Source organism: Zingiber officinale, chromosome 3B (genome assembly GCF_018446385.1).
Source record: "Zingiber officinale cultivar Zhangliang chromosome 3B, Zo_v1.1, whole genome shotgun sequence".
In the NCBI taxonomy this organism is placed as follows: Eukaryota; Viridiplantae; Streptophyta; class Magnoliopsida; order Zingiberales; family Zingiberaceae; genus Zingiber; species Zingiber officinale.
The window spans coordinates 58528128-58546011 of NC_055991.1; the positions used below are offsets into that span (position 1 = coordinate 58528128).

The window sequence follows — 17884 nt, forward strand, 5'->3', positions numbered from 1 at the left end:
ATATTACTTCTACATTCCCAGTCAAGCACAAGGTAGTTGTGGCAAAGATCGGGTCTTTCTAGAAAGGGACTTTGTTTCTAGAAAGACTAGTGGGGCTGCTCGATCTTGAAGAAGTTCAAGATGCGAACAATAGCACTGATGCCTATAGAAATTAAACTGGAACCACAAAGTGTTGTGGATGATGTTGTTCCACAAGGAGTTGAGGAACAACAATCAATACACATACCTCTTGCAGGTCTGATAGGGTACGTCGTCACCGAGAGATACTCATTTCTCTTGTCGACCATGATGACATTGTGCTCATAGAGGATGACCCTACCACCTATCAAGAAGCTGTGATGAGACCAGATTCGAGAAATGGCTAGAAGCCATGAGATCCGAGATAGAATCCATGTACACCAACCAAGTATGGACTTTGGTTGATCCACCGAAGGGTAAAACCCATTGGGTGCAAGTGGGTCTTTAAGAGAAAGACCGACATGGATGGACTTATCTATAAGGGTCGCTTGGTAGCTAAAGGTTTCAAGCAGATTCATGGTATTGACTATGATGAAACCTTTTCTCCGATGGCGATGTTTAAGTCCATTCGGATCATGCTTGCTATGCAACCTACCATGACTATGAGATATGGCGGATGGATGTCAAAACCGCGTTTCTGAATGAAACCTACTGGATGTGTACATGACACAACCTGAGGGTTTTGTAGATCCACATAGTAGAGTATGCAGCTGCATAGTCCATTTATGGACTAAAGCAAGCTTCTGGGCTGGAATCTTCGATTCGATGATGCGATCAAAGCTTGGTTTCATCAAGAATGAAGATGAGCCTTGTGTCTACAAGAAGGTTGTAGGGACATAGTTGTCTTCCTCATATTATATGTGGATGACATACTACTCATTGGGAAGGACATCCTATGCTTGTCTGTCAAGACATGGCTAGGGAGTTGCTTCTCAATGAAGGACTTAGGTGAGGCATCCCGCATTCTAGGGATACAGATCTATAGAGATAGATCTAAGAGATTGTTTGGCCTAAGTCGGTACATATATTGACAAGGTACTCCTTCGGTTTGCCATGCAGAACTCTAGAAGGGATTTGCCGATGTCACATGGCGTGAGTCTTCGAAGACTCAATCCTCTTCTAGAGAGGAGAGAGACCGCATGGATCAGATCCCTTATGCCTCCCATAGGATCGATCATGTACGCCATGCTTGTACTCGACCCGATGTCTCGTATGCTTTGAGCATGACGAGCAGATACCAGTGAAAGTCATGGATAGCGGTCAAGAATATTCTTAAGTACTTACGAAGGACTAAAGAATATTTCTTGATATATGGAGGCAATGATGAGCTAGCGTAAAGGGTTACGGTGATGCCGCTTCCGACCGTCGGGATGATTACCGATCGCAATCGGGGTTCGTATTTTGCATTAATGGTGGTCTTGTCGGTGGAAGAGTTCAAGCGGATCGATGGCGATTCTACAATGAGTATATTGCTGCATCGAGGCAAGAAAGGAGGCGCTTTGGATCAAGTTCATCATCAACTTGGGGTGGTTCTAGCATCGACCAGTTGAGCTCTATTGTGACAACAATGGAGCTATAACACAGGCAAACTCACACCACCGGACCAAGCACATACTACGGCGCTTCCATCTCATTCGAGAGATTATCGATAGAGGAGATGTAAAGATTTGCAGAGTACCTACAGAGGCTAACATCGCAGATCCCTTGACCAAGGCTTTGGCAGAGGAAGAATGATGGTCACACTAGGTCTTTAGGCCTTAGAGCCTATAATGATTGGCACTAGTGCTAGTGGGAGATTGTTAGTTAGAGCCCTAGAGCCAATCATTTGATGATTGTATGGACTCATGTATATCATATTCTTGTATATTAATAAAGGCATTTGTTTGGTTATTATACTTATTTATATTAGTGCCAAATAGACTAAGTATAATAGCGTCCTTGAGTAGAAGGTTCATACCTATATCAATCGATTAGTTGAATCGATAGTGAGATGATATAGGGAACACTACTCTAAATCATTCCTAGTCGAGTATTAGCATTCAGGGACAATGTTAACACAATAAGACTAGCATGTAGGTCAGCTCGATGACTTGATCTCACAAGTCATGGATATAGAGATATCAAGCTGACACATGGGTATGCATTAGAGAATGTATACTGAATGACCCGCCATGAGAAAGTATCATGGATCGTTATATGAGTGTCATATACTTTCTCATGTGGCTATTAGTATGACTATTAGTCCTTAGACCTGAAGTCACCATGGATCCCTACATAAGGAGTTATGTACTTTAGTTTCGTCAAACGTCACCCGTAACTGGGTGGACTATAAAGGCGATTACTGGGTATATAACGAATTATGTAGAGGGATGTGAGTGATGTAGATGGAATCTATCCCTCCCATATGACGGGAGCGACATCGGTATTCTTGATAGAGTGAAAACACTAAGTGCATGGCCATGCCCAAATGAGTCAACATTAGATGTTGAGCTCATTTGATCGAGTGAGTCTACTTGGAGTTCAAGATTTAGATTGATTAGAGGATGACACGGTCTATGCCTCATATTGATCAATCTAGATGTCTAGGATAGAAGGACACTTGTCATTATTTTGTGAGTAGTCACAATTGGTAGTCACAAGGTGATGTCGGATCTCGACATTCTTGTAACTTGGGTAGTAATGATGTGTTGCTAGATACCGCTCATTACTTATGCTCCTAAATGGGTTTAGGGCATTGCCAACGTTACAAGAACCTATAGGGTCACACACTTAGGACAATTAGGTGGAGATTAGGTTCATATGATGAACCAAGAGGATTAGATTCATTTGATGAATCAAATTGGATTAAGAGTAATCCTAATTGGGCTAACTTGAGTTCGACTCAAGTTGATTCATGTGTTAAATGAGTCTAATTTAGATTTTGACTCATTGAATCAATTTAATTTAATGAATTAGATTCATTATATTAAGTTGGCTCGAATCAAATGGTTGGATTAGATCCACCATGGTAGAGATTGAGTCAAGTTTGACTTGACTTGAAAAGGAAGACCAAAGGTCAATTTTGACTTGACCTTTTGCCACCTCATTGGTGAGTTGGCATTAGGTGGACCAATAATGATGCTCCACATCATCATGGGTGCCACCTCATGGAAGTGACAAAGTCACTCTCTTAATGGTTTCATATTAATTGCAATTAATGCAATTAATGTGATTTTATGGTTTCATATTAATTGCAATTAATGCAATTAATGTGAATTTTGAAATGTGGCCGGCCACTTTGTTTTGGGTGAAGAAATTCATTTTTCATTCACTTGTGTGTATCTTCCTCCTTCTCCCTCTCAAGCTCTCCCTCTCCCTCTCCTCCCTTGGCCGAACCACATAGGTGCTAGCACACCTTGGTTTTTGGTCATTTCCATCTAGTGTGTCCGTGTGGATACTTCTAGAGGACCGGCGCTTGACGGTCTTGAGATCCGACATCATTTGGACGAGCGGGAACGCGAAGGGCATCGCATCAAAGGTATAAATGGTTTATCCTTATGTAGATCTACTGTAGATTAAAGTTTTTCAAACTCGTACTCGTATTTTCGTTCGGTTTTACCTTGCACGAGATCCGTGGCTTGGGCGATTCGGGGTTTCCGCGACGCGAAAAGCGGTTTTCGCGGCCCGAAAAACCCAACACAAACTTGATCCCGAAGCTTGGGGATCTGGATCAGACTTTGCAAAGCTATAAAAGGAGGCCTCGAGGTGCAACTCAGATCATCAATTTCGAACAGAAGATCTCCTACGCTCTTGTGTGCTGCTCCGTACGCTTCAACAAGGCTCTATTGCTCCAACGACGTAAAGCTCCAAAGTTCCTTACTTACTGTTCGTTGGTATAACTTTCCTTACTGCACTTAATTGTAATTAATCTTGTAATCATTGATTCTATAGCTGTTGCCCACCGAAAGCGGTCAACAACCGCGGGCCTTCGAGTAGGAGTCGATCTAGGCTCCGAACGAAGTAATTTGACTGTGTCATCTGTGTTTGTGTTGTTTCTTTTCCGCTGCATTACTCGTAAGATTTCCGAAACGAAAATAGTGAAAGCCACGAGCGCTATTCACCCCCCCCCTCTAGCGCTTTCGATCCAACACTCTTCTCTTTCTTCTCCTATTTGATTACACTTTTTTTTCCGATGCATGTGTTGAATATCTTTCCTCTCTTCTCTTTCTTCTTGAATTTCCCTAGTGCCCGGTGGGAAACATTCATGGGACCTGACCGGCCACCCTTGTTAGTATTCCAAGGTAGTTTTGATGTGATCAACCAAGTCTGGTTAGGTCCTGTTGATTTTTAATCATGTGTCTAAATGTGATCGAACTTAGGAGTGCAGTAAGTTGATCAAAAGACACAGCTAGCGAGAAGGACGACACAAGAGAGAGTCGACGGGCTCAGTGCGTCCGAGGGATAAGGTGCTGCGGAAGAGTAGACGAGTGGACGAGAAGAAGGCGCACGACGTTTCTGAGGGACGAGAAGTCGGAGAGAAAGATTGCTTGAAGCCGGAAGTTGGGTTCAGGTGAGTCTTATTCCAAATGGTTGAGATCACCCAAGCGAGCAGAGCCAGAGTGGAAGATCCAGACCAATGCGACCGGAATCGGAGCGGAAAACCTAGACAAAAAAAGTCAACTAGAAGTTGAATTTCTGGTTCGGGCGCCTGGACTCCGGGTGGTCCAAGTGCTCGAAACCAAAAAGTTAGCCATATGTGATGTGGCGCATCTCGCTGCGTCGGGGATAAACCTTTGTCCCATTCTAGGCGCCTGGAACCCTTCCAGGTGCCCCGAGCAGAACTATAAAAGTTGCCCTATTCCCAGAAGCTAAACACAACAAGAAAAAGAGAGAGAGAACACTTGTAAACGATTTCTTTTGTCTAACTTCATATTTTAGTACTTTAACTGCTATAAAGAGGCTTCTCCACCTGAAGGAGAGTTTAGTGTGCTTTTCATCTTCCTTGGTTAACAACATTCTCGGTTGTAACCAAGTAAACTCTTTCATGCCTCTTCTTTGCTTTAGTTTCTTATATTTATTTTATACAAGTGTTAATGTTAATTAAGTTATAAAAGTTCGAGGAAGGTTTTTCATTTTTTTTTTTCTTTGCAGGGGTATTCACTCCCTCAAGTCGGTCGCCTCAAAAGGACTAACCGCCGACTAAAGCAACGAGATGATGGCTGATGCAAGCATTCACCCATCAAAATTTGAGGGAGACTTCACGCAATGGAAACGTTGGATGGAGGTATTTTTCCAAACGGATTTTAAAATTTTGTTAATTATAAAATATGATTTTGTAGCCCCTAGGACCAACATAGAGCTAGAAAGGAAGAGTATTTATGGGCGAAGAAAGAACAAGCCGACTTCATGACGAATGGTAAAGTAGAGTTCCATCTGCTAAGTGTCCTTCCACCCCAGGAGGTAAATAGAATCAGCAGCTATGACTCTGCCAAAGAGCTCTGGGAGAAATTCCTGGAACTCCACGAAAACACTTTGGAAGCAAAGTTAGCAAGGTGAGTCATCCTTCGAACCCAGCTAACAAATTTACGGATGAACAATGGAGAAAAGGTAGCGCAACTCCAAACATGGATCAAAGAACTCATCACTCAGCTCAACAATCTTGGAGAATCAGTAACGAACCGAGATTCAATCTGGTACGCGCTCAACACCTTCCTGAGAACTCCAGAATGGTCATCCTTAGTAAATGCATACTACATCTTTAAGGACTTCGGGGTAAGTACATTAGAGAATTTGTTTTCTACTTTTGAACTTCAGGAAACTCAATGTGCAGATTCTAAAGAAATCAAAAAGTCGAACAACAATCTTGCCTTGAAAGCTAAGAAGGAAGATTTTGACTCCAAAACGTCGATCAACGAAGATGAAGCGACACTACTCGTAAGAAAGTTTAATAAATTTAAATCAGAGACGAGAAAGCATTATTGGAACAAAAGGAAGGTTCGATGCTATAATTGCAACGAAGAAGGGCACATCAAGGAAGATTAAAAGGGGGAGAGAAAGGTACAAGTTCAAGGGGAGTTAGAAAAATTAAAAGAGTTAGGAAAATTAAAATTTTACCTATTTTTCTAAACTATGTTGCAATTTTATTTATTGCAAATTTATGCTTAAATATGTTAGTTTAGTAATTTCCTTTAAAATTACTATTAATGTCTATTTAAACCCTAACTTGAACTTGGGTTGATGCACATCAAAAAGGGGAAGATTGTTAGTGTTGGACCCCGTGGTAGTTTTGATGTGATCAACCAAGTTGGTTAGGTCCTGCTGTGTTTGATCCCTGTGTCTGAGTGTGCAGGAGCTTAGGAGCACAGGAAGTCGAGCGGAAGACGCAGCTAGCGAGAAGGACGACACGGGAAGGGAGCCGACGGGCTCGGTGCGTCCAAAGGACGAGAGAGCTGCGGAAGAGTACTCCGGTGGGCGTGAAGAGCGTGCGCAGCGTTCGAGGGACGTTAAGCCGAGACGGAAGGCTGCTCGAGGATAAGGCCGGGAATTGGGTTCGGGTGAGCCCTATTCCGGTTGGTCGCAATCACCCAAAAGATCGAAGCGTTGGAAGCTGAAGAAAGCAAGCTGGAAATTGAGCTGCCAGCTTGGAGGCGCCTTCAGGTTTGTTGAAGGCGCCTCCAGCTTGAAGGTGCCTTCAGCCTTGTTGAAGGCGCCTTCAACAGGTCAAAGTGACCGTTTCAAGCCGCGGATAAAGTTTTATCCACTCACATCTTGGAGGCGCCTTGGACCCCTATTGGAGGCGCCTTGGACCCTCGAGATCAGATTTCCAGAGGCTATTTAAAGGCCCCTGGAGCTAGGAATTCATAACAACTTCAACATTCAACTCTGTAAGCATTTCCTAGCAGTAGTTCTGAGCCATTAGAGTGTAAAAGGCTTCTCCGCCTTCAGCAAAGGAGAATTTTTTTAGTGCGCTTTTTACTGCCCTGGATTAACAACCCTCTTGGTTGTAACCAGGTTAATTGTTGAGTATCTTTTTATTTTTGTTGATTTAATTGTTATTATTTTACTACTGCATTTATTTCTGAGTTGAAATCCGAGGAGGGTAGTTTTATTTTTTTTATTTTCAGCAATTCACCCCCCTCTTGCCGGTCTCCGCTGCACCTACAGTTAGTACCCCAAGGTAGTTTTGATGTGATCAACCAAGTCAACTTAGGTGGTTTTTAACCCTACATCTAAGTATGTATGAACTTAGGAGTACAAGAAGTCGAGTGACAGACGCAGCTAGCGAGAAGGATGGCACGGGAGAGAGCCGACAGGTTCAGTGCGTTCGAGGGATGAGGTGTTGCGGAAGAGTACCCTGGCGGACGAGGAGGCACACACCGTTTCTGAGGGACGAGAAGCTGGAGTGGAAGATTGCTCGAAGGTCAGAAGTTTGGTTCGGGTGAGCCCTATTCCGGATGGCCGAGATCACCCAAGAAAGCGGAGCCAGAGCGGAAGATCCGGACCAATATGAGCGGGACTAGAGCTAAAGACCCGGACTAAAAAGTCAACTAGAAGTTGACTTTTTGGTCCGGGCTCCCGGAACCAAAAAGTTAGCTATTTGCGATGTGGTGCATACCGCTGCGTCAGGGATAAACTTTTATCCCATTCCAAATGCTTAGAACCCTTCTAGGCGCCCCGAGTAGGGCTATAAAAGCAGTCCTGCTCCTAGAAGCTAAACACAACAAGAAAAAGAGAGAGAGAACACTTGTAAACGATTTATTTTATCTAGCTTCATATTTTTAGTACTTCAACTGTTGTAAAGAGGTTTCTCCGTCTGAAGGAGAGTTTAGTGTGCTTTTCATCTTCCTTGGATTAACAACTTCCTTAGTTGTAACTAAGTAAATTCTTTCGTGTCTCTTCTTTGCTTTAGTTTCTTATATTTATTTTATGCAAGTGTTAATGTTAATTAAGTTATAAAAGTTTGAGGAAGGTTTTTCGTTTTTTTCTATAAGGGATATTTACTCTCTTAAATCAGTCGTCAAGGGTCCTAACAACCCAGGGATAGTCAATATGGATAACTAAGATTATTATTATTTTTCTTCTTAAATTGAAATAATTATTTTTTAAAAAATAATTATTAAACATAGGATAATCCTCTAAATTTATCTATTTTAATTTTAGTTTAAATTTTAAAACTTTAATAAAAACTAAAAAAGGTTAATAAAAAATTTAAAATATTTTTTTCTATTTTTTAAATAAAAAATAAATTAATAAAGAGAGCTGATTTTATTAATAAAATAATAAAAAAGTAAAATTTAAAATTGTTTTGGTGTTGTTTTTGAAAACCAGCACCAAAGCTTAATTTTAATTTAACCAACACAACGGGTACTCTGTAACGGACGTGTCATGCGCTCCTTGTCAACATAACTAATGCGTTGTGCACGACCAAATCCTTGATTGGGGCCAGATTTACCCTAACTTGATATAATCTTTACAACCGAGGAATCGCTCCTTTCCTCGATCCAGAGGGGCACTTTGGAATGATACCAAAACGGTTTCATTTGGATCGACAACCACCTTTCCAATTATTTTTTGCATTGAGATGAATAGAGCTAAACTTTGGGTTGGGGTGTCGTGAAGTGTAGTGATCTACTTGCTAGTTGTTGCTGACTCTTATTTATTATTTTATAATATGCAACAATATTGTTGCACTGTGAAATCTTGCTATGATACAACCAATATCTCTATTATATGAGAAATTTGTTCAAGCATTTGTGATAATTTAGGCTTTGTATTTGAAGTTTCCAAACTGATGACTCAGAGATAGTTGCTTTAATTAAGGTGGAAATATCTCATAAAGATGAATACTAAAACGTTCGTCTTCAGCGTCCTCGTCAATTCGTCCCAGAACTAAAACGGAGAAAATAAATTATGGGCGCCTACTAACCTTTGAATAGTAATTAGCACATAAGAGAAATATTGTTGTCATCTTGAGATAGTGATGTTTTAACCAAAACAACACTAAATAATTTTTATTTTTAATTATTTATTTTTTTATTTTGTTTTATTTTTTTCTCTTGTAATTAACTATTAAAAAAGGTTTTATATATATATATATATATATATATATATATATATATATATATATATATATATATATATATATATTACTTTTATTAACATTGTTTAATTTTATAATTTTTTATTAATCTACTTTTTATATTTAAAAAAAAAACTTAAAATATATATATATATATATATATATACGGACTAAATGTCATGTTATTATTTTATTATTTTTTTATAAAAAATTTTCTCTTTCTTCTTTGTTTTTAATGTCATGTCATTATTTTATTATTTTTTTATAAAATTTTTTCTCTTTCTTCTTTGTTTTTTTTTTTTCTTCTGCTTCGTTCGTTCTCGTTTCGCCGAGAAGCAATTCACCGTGCCTCATCGCGTGCCCGCCACCCGCCCTGCCGCCGGCCATCTGCCCACCGCCGGCGTGATCACAGGCGGAATCCGGATGCGACTGCGCCGAAATCCGGTCACCTGCCCACCACCACCATTCTAGGCAAACAAAGACGCAAGATGATGCCGCAAGGCAGAGCAGCGCTGGCCACCCGCGGAAGCATTCGCCGAAGAGGAAGCCACCTCCACCGCCGGGACACGTATCGCGGCATGCGCCAGAGAGGAGGACGAAGAGGAGGAGGCAAACAAGGAGGTTGAGGTTGGTCCACACCATGGTTGCCGCCACGCCAGCTATGCCGAGGCAGAGGCGAACGATGAGAAGGTACGTGAACAGGCCATGGAGCACAACGCAGAAGGAGGAGCAGTAGGTGACTGGGAGGGTGATGTTCTGGGAGCGGAGGAAGACGCGGAGCGAGTGTAGTAAGGACAAGAGGAGGAGATCCGGCGAGGTTGCCGCGACAAACACCTGCGCTGCAGTAGCATTCTTCGCGTCCTGCCCGCATCGGAGGAGGATTGTGTGGGCGTTGAACCAGAGGAAGGCGATTGGGAGGGAGGCGAAGAGGAGGAGCAGGGTGGCGCGCTGCAAGGTGGGGCCGGAATCCATGCAGCGATTCCCAACGGATTCACCCCCGGGCTATAGTGTGGGTGGGTCCAGGCGACCAGAGGTCGCCGGCGGTGGGCAGATGGCCGGCGGGCGCACGAGGAGGCGCGATGAGCGGATGGCCGGCGGGCGAGGAGTCGCGATGAGCAGTCAAACACACAAAAAAAAAACTTATATTTAAAAAATAAAAAATATTTTTAAAAAATCAAATTTTGTAGATCGCACTCCCGCATGACTAGGTCTGTATTTTAACAAAACTTTATATATATATATATATATATACAATAACAACAACTAAACCTTTTCCCAAGGTTAAAATTTAATATACATATATATATATATTAAAATTTAGAATGAGTTTATTATCGTAAAATTTATTAAAAAAAACTTTTTAGATGACTTTTGTATGATAATAAAATAATTAAATTTTTATTTTTTTCTAGTGAAATTCAGTTTACTTTGATTCCATTTAAATTTAGAATTCAAAACTTTTGAGTGCGAAATGCCGTAAAATTTTAATGCAAGCTAATTTACTAATAAAAAAATTCTGCCATTTGTGATAGCAATACCTCTGTGACGACCCAAAACATATCACATAATTGATGAATTTCAATTATTGTGACAACATTGTGATATAGAAGATAAACCATCGCAAGATGATAAAACATATCATCTGCTTCGACGGACAAACATTTTCCTTTTGATCTCCATTTTGGAGGTGTTTGAGGATTTTGAATATTTTGCAGTCCATGCATTACTGGCATTTTGCGCTTCCTTCTTCCGCAACTTGCTGAGGCTAGGTCTGTAAAGAATGACTGAGCGGCCAATCTGTCCAACAGACACCGATCCAGTCGCATGCTCAAGTTGTGTTATTACGTCACTCAGCTCCCCAGGGCAACTCCCATGTACTTTCAACTGCATGTATCAAATATGATTAGTACTTTCGAGTTTACTATCAGTACAACCATTTTCAACTCTTGTTTTAAAAACTAATAATCATCATCATCATCACCAGCATATCCTATTAGTTTCAACTATTTGACTCGGCTATGTGAATACATAAGCATAATTTTGCAATTCCACAAGTGCAAGTGATAAGCTGGCATCGTATCTTGAGAAATTTTCATTCTTTTCTTGTCTTGTTAGTCATTTCATTAGCTCAGTAACATTTGTCGTCTTAGAATTTATCTGACATGTTATACGATTCGAGCATTAAACAGAGAACTACAAAGGCCTTGAGAATGTGATTACTTGTTCTGGAAATCTTGTGTTATAATTAAGGGATATACCCAAACCAATAAAAGCTGCTGGCCTCTGTAAATCCAACAATTTCCTCTTGATCCAACGAATACCCTGAGACTTGGACATGATATTACTAACCTGGCAAAGGTGCCAGCCATACTTTCAAATAGCATGAATTGTAAGGAAAGGTACAACTTACTATAAGTAACTTAGAAGAGCCCATTGAATAAGAATTCTCAATATTATGACTTGAAGTGAAGAGGACTCTGATCTCCATGTTCATTGGCACAAGATTTTGAGTTTCCAGTGACTACATTTCACCATCAAGGAATCTTGAAAGTGAATTCTATTCCATGCATATGATGTGATAAAGGGAATATGATAAATGGAGCATTGGAGAATTGTTACCGATTTGTCATGTTATATAGATCAAAGTTAGATAACAAGTTACTAAGGTTTGAATCCAAAAGACACCTTATATATCAAAAAGTACAATCAAACTTATTTCTTGATCCAATAACAGCCTTCCCTTGATCCAATAACAATCTTCCCTTGCCCCTCAGGCTAATGGTGCAGCGGCAGAGCACCCAGACAATATCCCAAGCACCCATGGTTAAATTTCCAACTACGGTGCACTACAGGACATTTTCCTCCCGTGGGATGTCAAATCTGAGATGGTGGAGCTGTTGGGCCGTCCATTGCAAGCACTTCTGGATTTACCCTAATGGCTAGTGAGAAACTTCCGTAGGACTGAACTGATTATCTCCAGGATTAGTCCGGGTGCTAGCCAAAAAATAACAGTCTTTCCTTAATCCAATAGCATCCCTCCTTGACTAAATAACAACCAAATGCATCTCCTTTTTGCCATTGGACTTCCCACTTGATACCTTTGTAACACTAATATTAACTTTACAAAAGACCCATTGTGTTTCACTTTTTACTCGGATTTAGGTACAAGTATCAGTCATGGGTGTTGTTCTAGTGTTTGATATAATTGTGTTTAAAATTTCGTTTATGTGATCGATAGGGATATCGAGTGTTCACTTGGAGTGCCATTATTTAAGTCAATAACAGATATTGGTACAAAGAAGGTGTATGAACAATCAGAGTATCAGAGGCACTTCAGAACTCATTAATTGACCATGTTAAATGTAACATGAAGAATTTTGGAAGCGAAACTGATGTGTGTATATGGAATATTAGTAAATTAAGGGGGATGTTAATATAATTTAACCCAAAAATGTCTTACTGATTCTTACCTAACTTTGGTTGACTTCCTCATTCCATGTAATTTCATTCAACTATCACCTTTTCTTAATGTTCTTATGGGACCTGACTTCTTGAATCCATGATTCCAGTTTATATTGGGATTGGTAAATTTAGAAAATCATGATTGTGGCCACCCTTTTGCGTGATGTCAGCCAGAGGCAATACATGAGCCATATTCAAGAAAGACCCACTGTGTGTATCGTATTTGCAAATGATATTATGATATGTCTAACCTAAGTATAACTAAAAATAAGTATATGAAATGTAATTTCAGCAATAAGAAAAGAAGTGAGAATTAGTTAATATCAATAGACACGAAATGTTTGCGTATAATAGTTTTAGATATCTTGGACCCACACCTAATTTCTGTTGCAGGTTCACCAAATTTCTTGTTCTCAAGTCTTTGCAAGTAATATAATAAAACAACAGCCAAATAAATGATACTTAGAAATAAACACCAATGGAAAAAAAAATAATTAAAATATCCCAAATAAGAATAGTAAAAGAATATTAAATGTGGTAATGAGTTATGCTGAGGTCAATTATCACACCACGGTGCAGTCACTTGTATGTGCGTTAGGACCCTACATCATAATTATACTATTGCTCTTTTTCCAAATCATTCATTAGACCGCTTATTAGGATTCAGAAGAAAATATTAAACTAATTGGCATTAACACAACTGCTGAATAGGGTTTTCTTGGGCTAAGGTCTAATAGAAAATCATATGGAGAGAAATATAGAAATTTAAGAATTAATATGAAGGATTGAAGACCAAGTAATAACGGTGCATCACAACATAATCATATATCATCACAAAGGTACAGAAATACAAATAATTAAGAATAAATACCTAGATGAAGAGAAATACAGATAATTAAAATTTTACATACAAGATAAAACATCAAGCAATAATGGAGCATCACATCATAAGCATAGTCATGCATTATCATAGAAGCATAGAACACAAACTGAAAACGCAAATGACCAACTGAGAAACTCTTGCGCTCTCTCGGACTGTATGCTATTGTTGTCATGACTTTCACGACTTACAACTTGGATCGTAACTATGATCACCACATAAAATACCACTACTTGTATCTCGCATGGAATGTGTTCAAGCATGTAAGATAAGTGATGCGACAATATAGATGATAAAGAAAGCATTGTAAAAGGTTAATCAATAAAATAATTCTAGTAAAATGATTAATCAATTAAATTGTGGTTCAAGAGTTCTTAACTTCAGCGTTACAGAGTCACCTCTTCCCTTGTATATGTTTTTTTACATAATCAAAACTTTAGATTCAATAAACTAGAAATCATAGTTCTTAAATATTAGAAAATTTAGGCTAGCATTAAGCTGAAAACTTTGTTTTACTAAACCAAAAAACTAAGGTTTGAATTAACCAGAATTCTTGATCTTGTTACAGAACCTAAAGTTTCGATTTGATTAAACCAGAAAATTAAATTTAAATTAATCACAAAAGACAAGCAAATTCAGTTGTTCGGTGTTAGTATGGAGTCAACTGATTAGCTGAGTCAACTCTGTAGTCAATTGTTAGATTGCTACTTGAATTCTGGCTTGAGTCAACTGATTCGCAAAATAGTCAACTAAAGCTACCTAAGTTGACTGCCTACTTGATTGGTTTAGTAATTTGAATTTGAATCAACCAAAAATGGGCGTTTGACGTTGTCTTGTAGGATAAGGCTCGTAGAAGAGGATGTGAGTTAACTAAAGCGCGCGCGTGCGCACACACACACGTACGTAGATGATATCCTGCGTGCCCGCATAGTGTGTGACTATGCGCGCGGAGGATATCAGCGGCGTTTTTTTTTTTTAAAATTTTGGATTAAAATATTTTTTTAACTCTTTACCCTTAAAATTTAGGCTTCCTAATTGCGTTAGAGTATTCAAGATAAAATTTTTTAAGATTTTACCTCTAGGGTTCAGGCTTTCGCAATTGGTTTATAGTGTTTAGTTAAAAGAAAAATTAAAAATGAAAAAAAATTAAGCATTTACGGTGTATAGTAATGTGTTTACGGGGTATATTAATGTATTTGGAATTTATATACGGAAATGTTAATTCTTTTTAATTCAAAATTAAAAAAAAATAAAAAAATGCCGCTGATGTCCTGCGCGCGCAGTCACACACTGTGTGACGCGTAGGACATCAGGTGTGTGTGTGCGCGCGCGCGCTGATGTCCTACGCGCGCACAGTCGCACACTGTGTGATGCGTAGGACATTAGGTGTGTGTGTGCGCGTGCGCGAGCAGTCGCACACTATGTGACGTGCAAGACATTAGGTGTGGCATAGGGTCGATGGACAACAAGGATGGAATAGCTATTGAATAGTTAGAACACCCTTTCTTTAGGGATAAACAAGGGTACAAATTTTTATACATCGCCAAATATTTCCGATGCTTCCACATCTTCCCTTTCCACCAGCAAAATCTTGTCTATATTTTAGAAGTTTAAAGATCAATGAAGTGCAGTTAACCCTTCAAAAGCGACCTCAATATAATACCACTTGTAGGATGTATTGAAGTGTTTTCTTCTCTAGCTTGTTAGCTTGTTGCTTGGTTGGTAGTGAGTCCCTGAGCATCTGGGCTTTAATATGTAGTGTCGGATAGATAGAGGGGGGAAATATGGCTTACCTGAAAATTCAACTCTTTACTTTTGCGAATGCTTTGCAAGGCCATAACATATGACTCTTGAGGTGTCACTTTTGAATCTCACTTTCTCCTTCTTTGAAGCAAATAAACCTATTAAAAAAATTCCTCTTACAATGAGGAATGAACTACAAACTTATAAGGAAACTACAATAATAATGCTAGAAATACAACAACGAGAGCACATAATGTAGAAAATTAAGCTCAATTCACCATTTATTTGCCAAACTTAATAGGCTCCCATTGGTTCTCTATTTATACCCTTCAAGTTGTCTTCAAATAAGTTTCACTTTCTATTCTGCAACACTCCAATCAACTTAACCATTTCTAATTGACTCTTTTGCAATCGCATCAGCCTTCTGCCCGGCAAGGATTTTAGTTAATCACCTTGATTCTAGTCAACTGCTCTACCTAACAACAACATATTCGATTGACTCACTCTTGCAGCTTTCCTCTATGGTTTTATTTTAGACTTCTATGGGATCTAATTGATTGCTCACTCAACTCAATTGACTGCCCAACCAACTCAACTCAGAATAAATTATTATGTTCATGAGTGAACTATCCTAAGTCGACTAAGGAGCCGACTCACCACACTAGGATCATCGATTACAAGTAAACTAAGGTTGAGTCATCATTGAAGTTCGGTCTCAATCCAAAAATATAGAATGCTCAACTCACACAACTCACTTAAGAGTTTACTTGTTCCAGCTTTACTTTGCCTATCGTCTCATGTCTAAGTCCCTCGAATGTACCAAGCCCTCAACTCGTTTTCATGTGTCATCCTTCACTACCACTTAGGGCATGGTTACACAAATAAGGAACATCAACACACAAGGGCAATCCTAATTTAAACACTTTGCCCAACACATCTTTGGCCAAGCACGACTACTTTGGACAAGATTGCACTAATAAGGAGCATTAATTATAATCATCCTAGAAGACTAAGTGCAAAATTTTTACTCCCTTGTCTTTTGTAAAGGATACGATTGTAGTGGATGGATTAAGATCAACTCACCTAACAAAAGTCATAGACCATAGAGTAGGAGTGGAGTGTTGAAATGATTAATTGACTCACACATGAGCACCTTACACATGCTAATAATTGAATGGACTTTGTCTTGCAAGAAAATTTTACTTTTAGGTCACACCTATTCACCCCTCCCTCTGTAGCCGATGAACGGTGCTATTACACAATCCTACAACGAACATGTTCATAAAAAAAATAAAGTTAAGCCTCTGATAGTACCATTAAAGAATTCTACAATTCAAGATACCACCTAAAAAATAGATGCTAAGATAAAAGCATAGGATTACTATAAAATAATAAAAAAGTATTGCAAATTGGATGTTTTAGATGAAAGAGGACATGTTAAGAATTCAAACAATATGGAAAAGATCAACATGACTAATAGACTTAGAGGAAAAGTTGGATCAATTAGAGTTGCTGAGTGCATTGAAAACTGACACAAGAAGAACTCCACCTGACATGACTAAAAATTATTTATGAAACCTAGGTATCAGTAGTATGCTTGAAATCACAGGATAAGATTTGTAAAGACAAACCCCAATTATTGGGACTTGCTGTCATTGTAATTATTGTCTTTCTAATCTAAAATAAACTTACACATCTTGGCTGCATTCACAGCTTAGGAATGAAATAAACTTACACTTCTTGACTACATCCACATCTAATCACATATAAGAGAATTTTTCCTAGTCTTCCCTGAGTTCTCATCAATCTATTCTTGCTAATAGAAGCCCATGTCCTATCTAATGTAAAATGCCAAAAAAATGGAAGAGGAAAGGGGATGAAAGCTTTGAGGAGATCAATCTCTATAATGGCATGTTTCATATATATTTTTTTTACAAAAGTGATCCCTTGTGTGATTAGTTATTGGCATCCAAGAGAGTGTCTTGTCTACAATAAAGTAACTAATTTTACTCTAAATTGAATTAACCATGGAAGAGGATCCTATCACTTACCTAAGATAGCTTGAAAGTAGACCAAGCTCTCTACTTCCAAGAGTTATTATGACCGATAGCTATAACATACGAGAAAACATTAAGATATAAATTTAACCTTGAGGAGCTCATTGGCCTCTAGAGTCTCAATGAAGGCAGCAGCAACCGACGGATTCACGCCAGACTTGCCTACCTGCTGGGATTTGAGCTTCTTGCCGAGGCTATGGGCATACGAAGCCAGTTCCTTCTTCTCCTTGATGCTCAGTTTCGGCGACGGCAACCGCGGAAGCGGAGGGTCTGCGACTGCCCGACCTTCCTCTCTCCCTTCGTCTCCGAACTTGGATGATTCTTCAACGGAATCTTCTTCGTCCGGATCCGCAAAGGCAGATGGTCGATCGCTCTGAGGATGGAGACGCAACGAAGCAGGGGAGAGGGAAGAAAAGATGCGATGGGAGTGGGAGAAGTGGCAAGGAGACGACGAGAGTGGAGAAAAGAGGGGTGAGAAGAGAAGGGAGGAAGAGGAGGAAGAGGCGAGCAGGAGACGGCAGGGAGAGTAGGGAAGATGGAGGCGGAGAAGGGATGAGGCCATTTTCCGAATCTGGATCGAGAAACTGGTTTAATTTTTAAAATGCCACGGCCTTTTAGGATGCCTTAACGTGATATATTAGAATATCCGTTATGACAAAAAAATAA

At 39.4% G+C, this 17884-nt stretch overlaps 1 protein-coding gene across 3 annotated transcripts; it reads right to left on the reverse strand.

Moving 5' to 3' along the window:
* Positions 1–10619: 10619 nt before the first annotated feature.
* On the reverse strand, positions 10620–17830 carry LOC122056514. 3 transcript variants are annotated; one of them, XR_006133203.1, is made up of 3 exons: positions 17310–17830; positions 15212–15319; positions 10825–10960 (listed from the first exon to the last, which is right to left on the reverse strand). XR_006133203.1 is itself a non-coding variant. In XM_042618493.1 (2 exons), exons 1-2 carry the CDS (start codon positions 17778–17780, stop codon positions 10715–10717), a joined length of 642 nt encoding a protein of 213 aa, XP_042474427.1. In that variant the 5' UTR covers positions 17781–17830; the 3' UTR covers positions 10620–10714. The 3 variants fall into 3 exon arrangements, 2 of the variants coding, with proteins under 2 accessions (XP_042474427.1, XP_042474426.1); XM_042618493.1 differs by lacking the exon at positions 15212–15319 and having other exon boundaries at positions 10620–10960; positions 17385–17830; XM_042618492.1 differs by lacking the exon at positions 15212–15319 and having other exon boundaries at positions 10620–10960.
* Positions 17831–17884: the final 54 nt, after the last annotated feature.

What these genes read in the sequence shown, in the direction of transcription:
- LOC122056514 (XM_042618492.1), bottom strand. Translation starts at nt 17,780, where the DNA reads ATGGCCTCATCCCTTCTCCGCCTCCATCTTCCCTACTCTCCCTGCCGT. An exon ending in AGGCCAATGAGCTCCTCAAG is followed by an intron (nt 10,961 to 17,309) that starts GTTAAATTTATA and finishes TGATACATGCAG; the next exon opens with TTGAAAGTACATGGGAGTTG.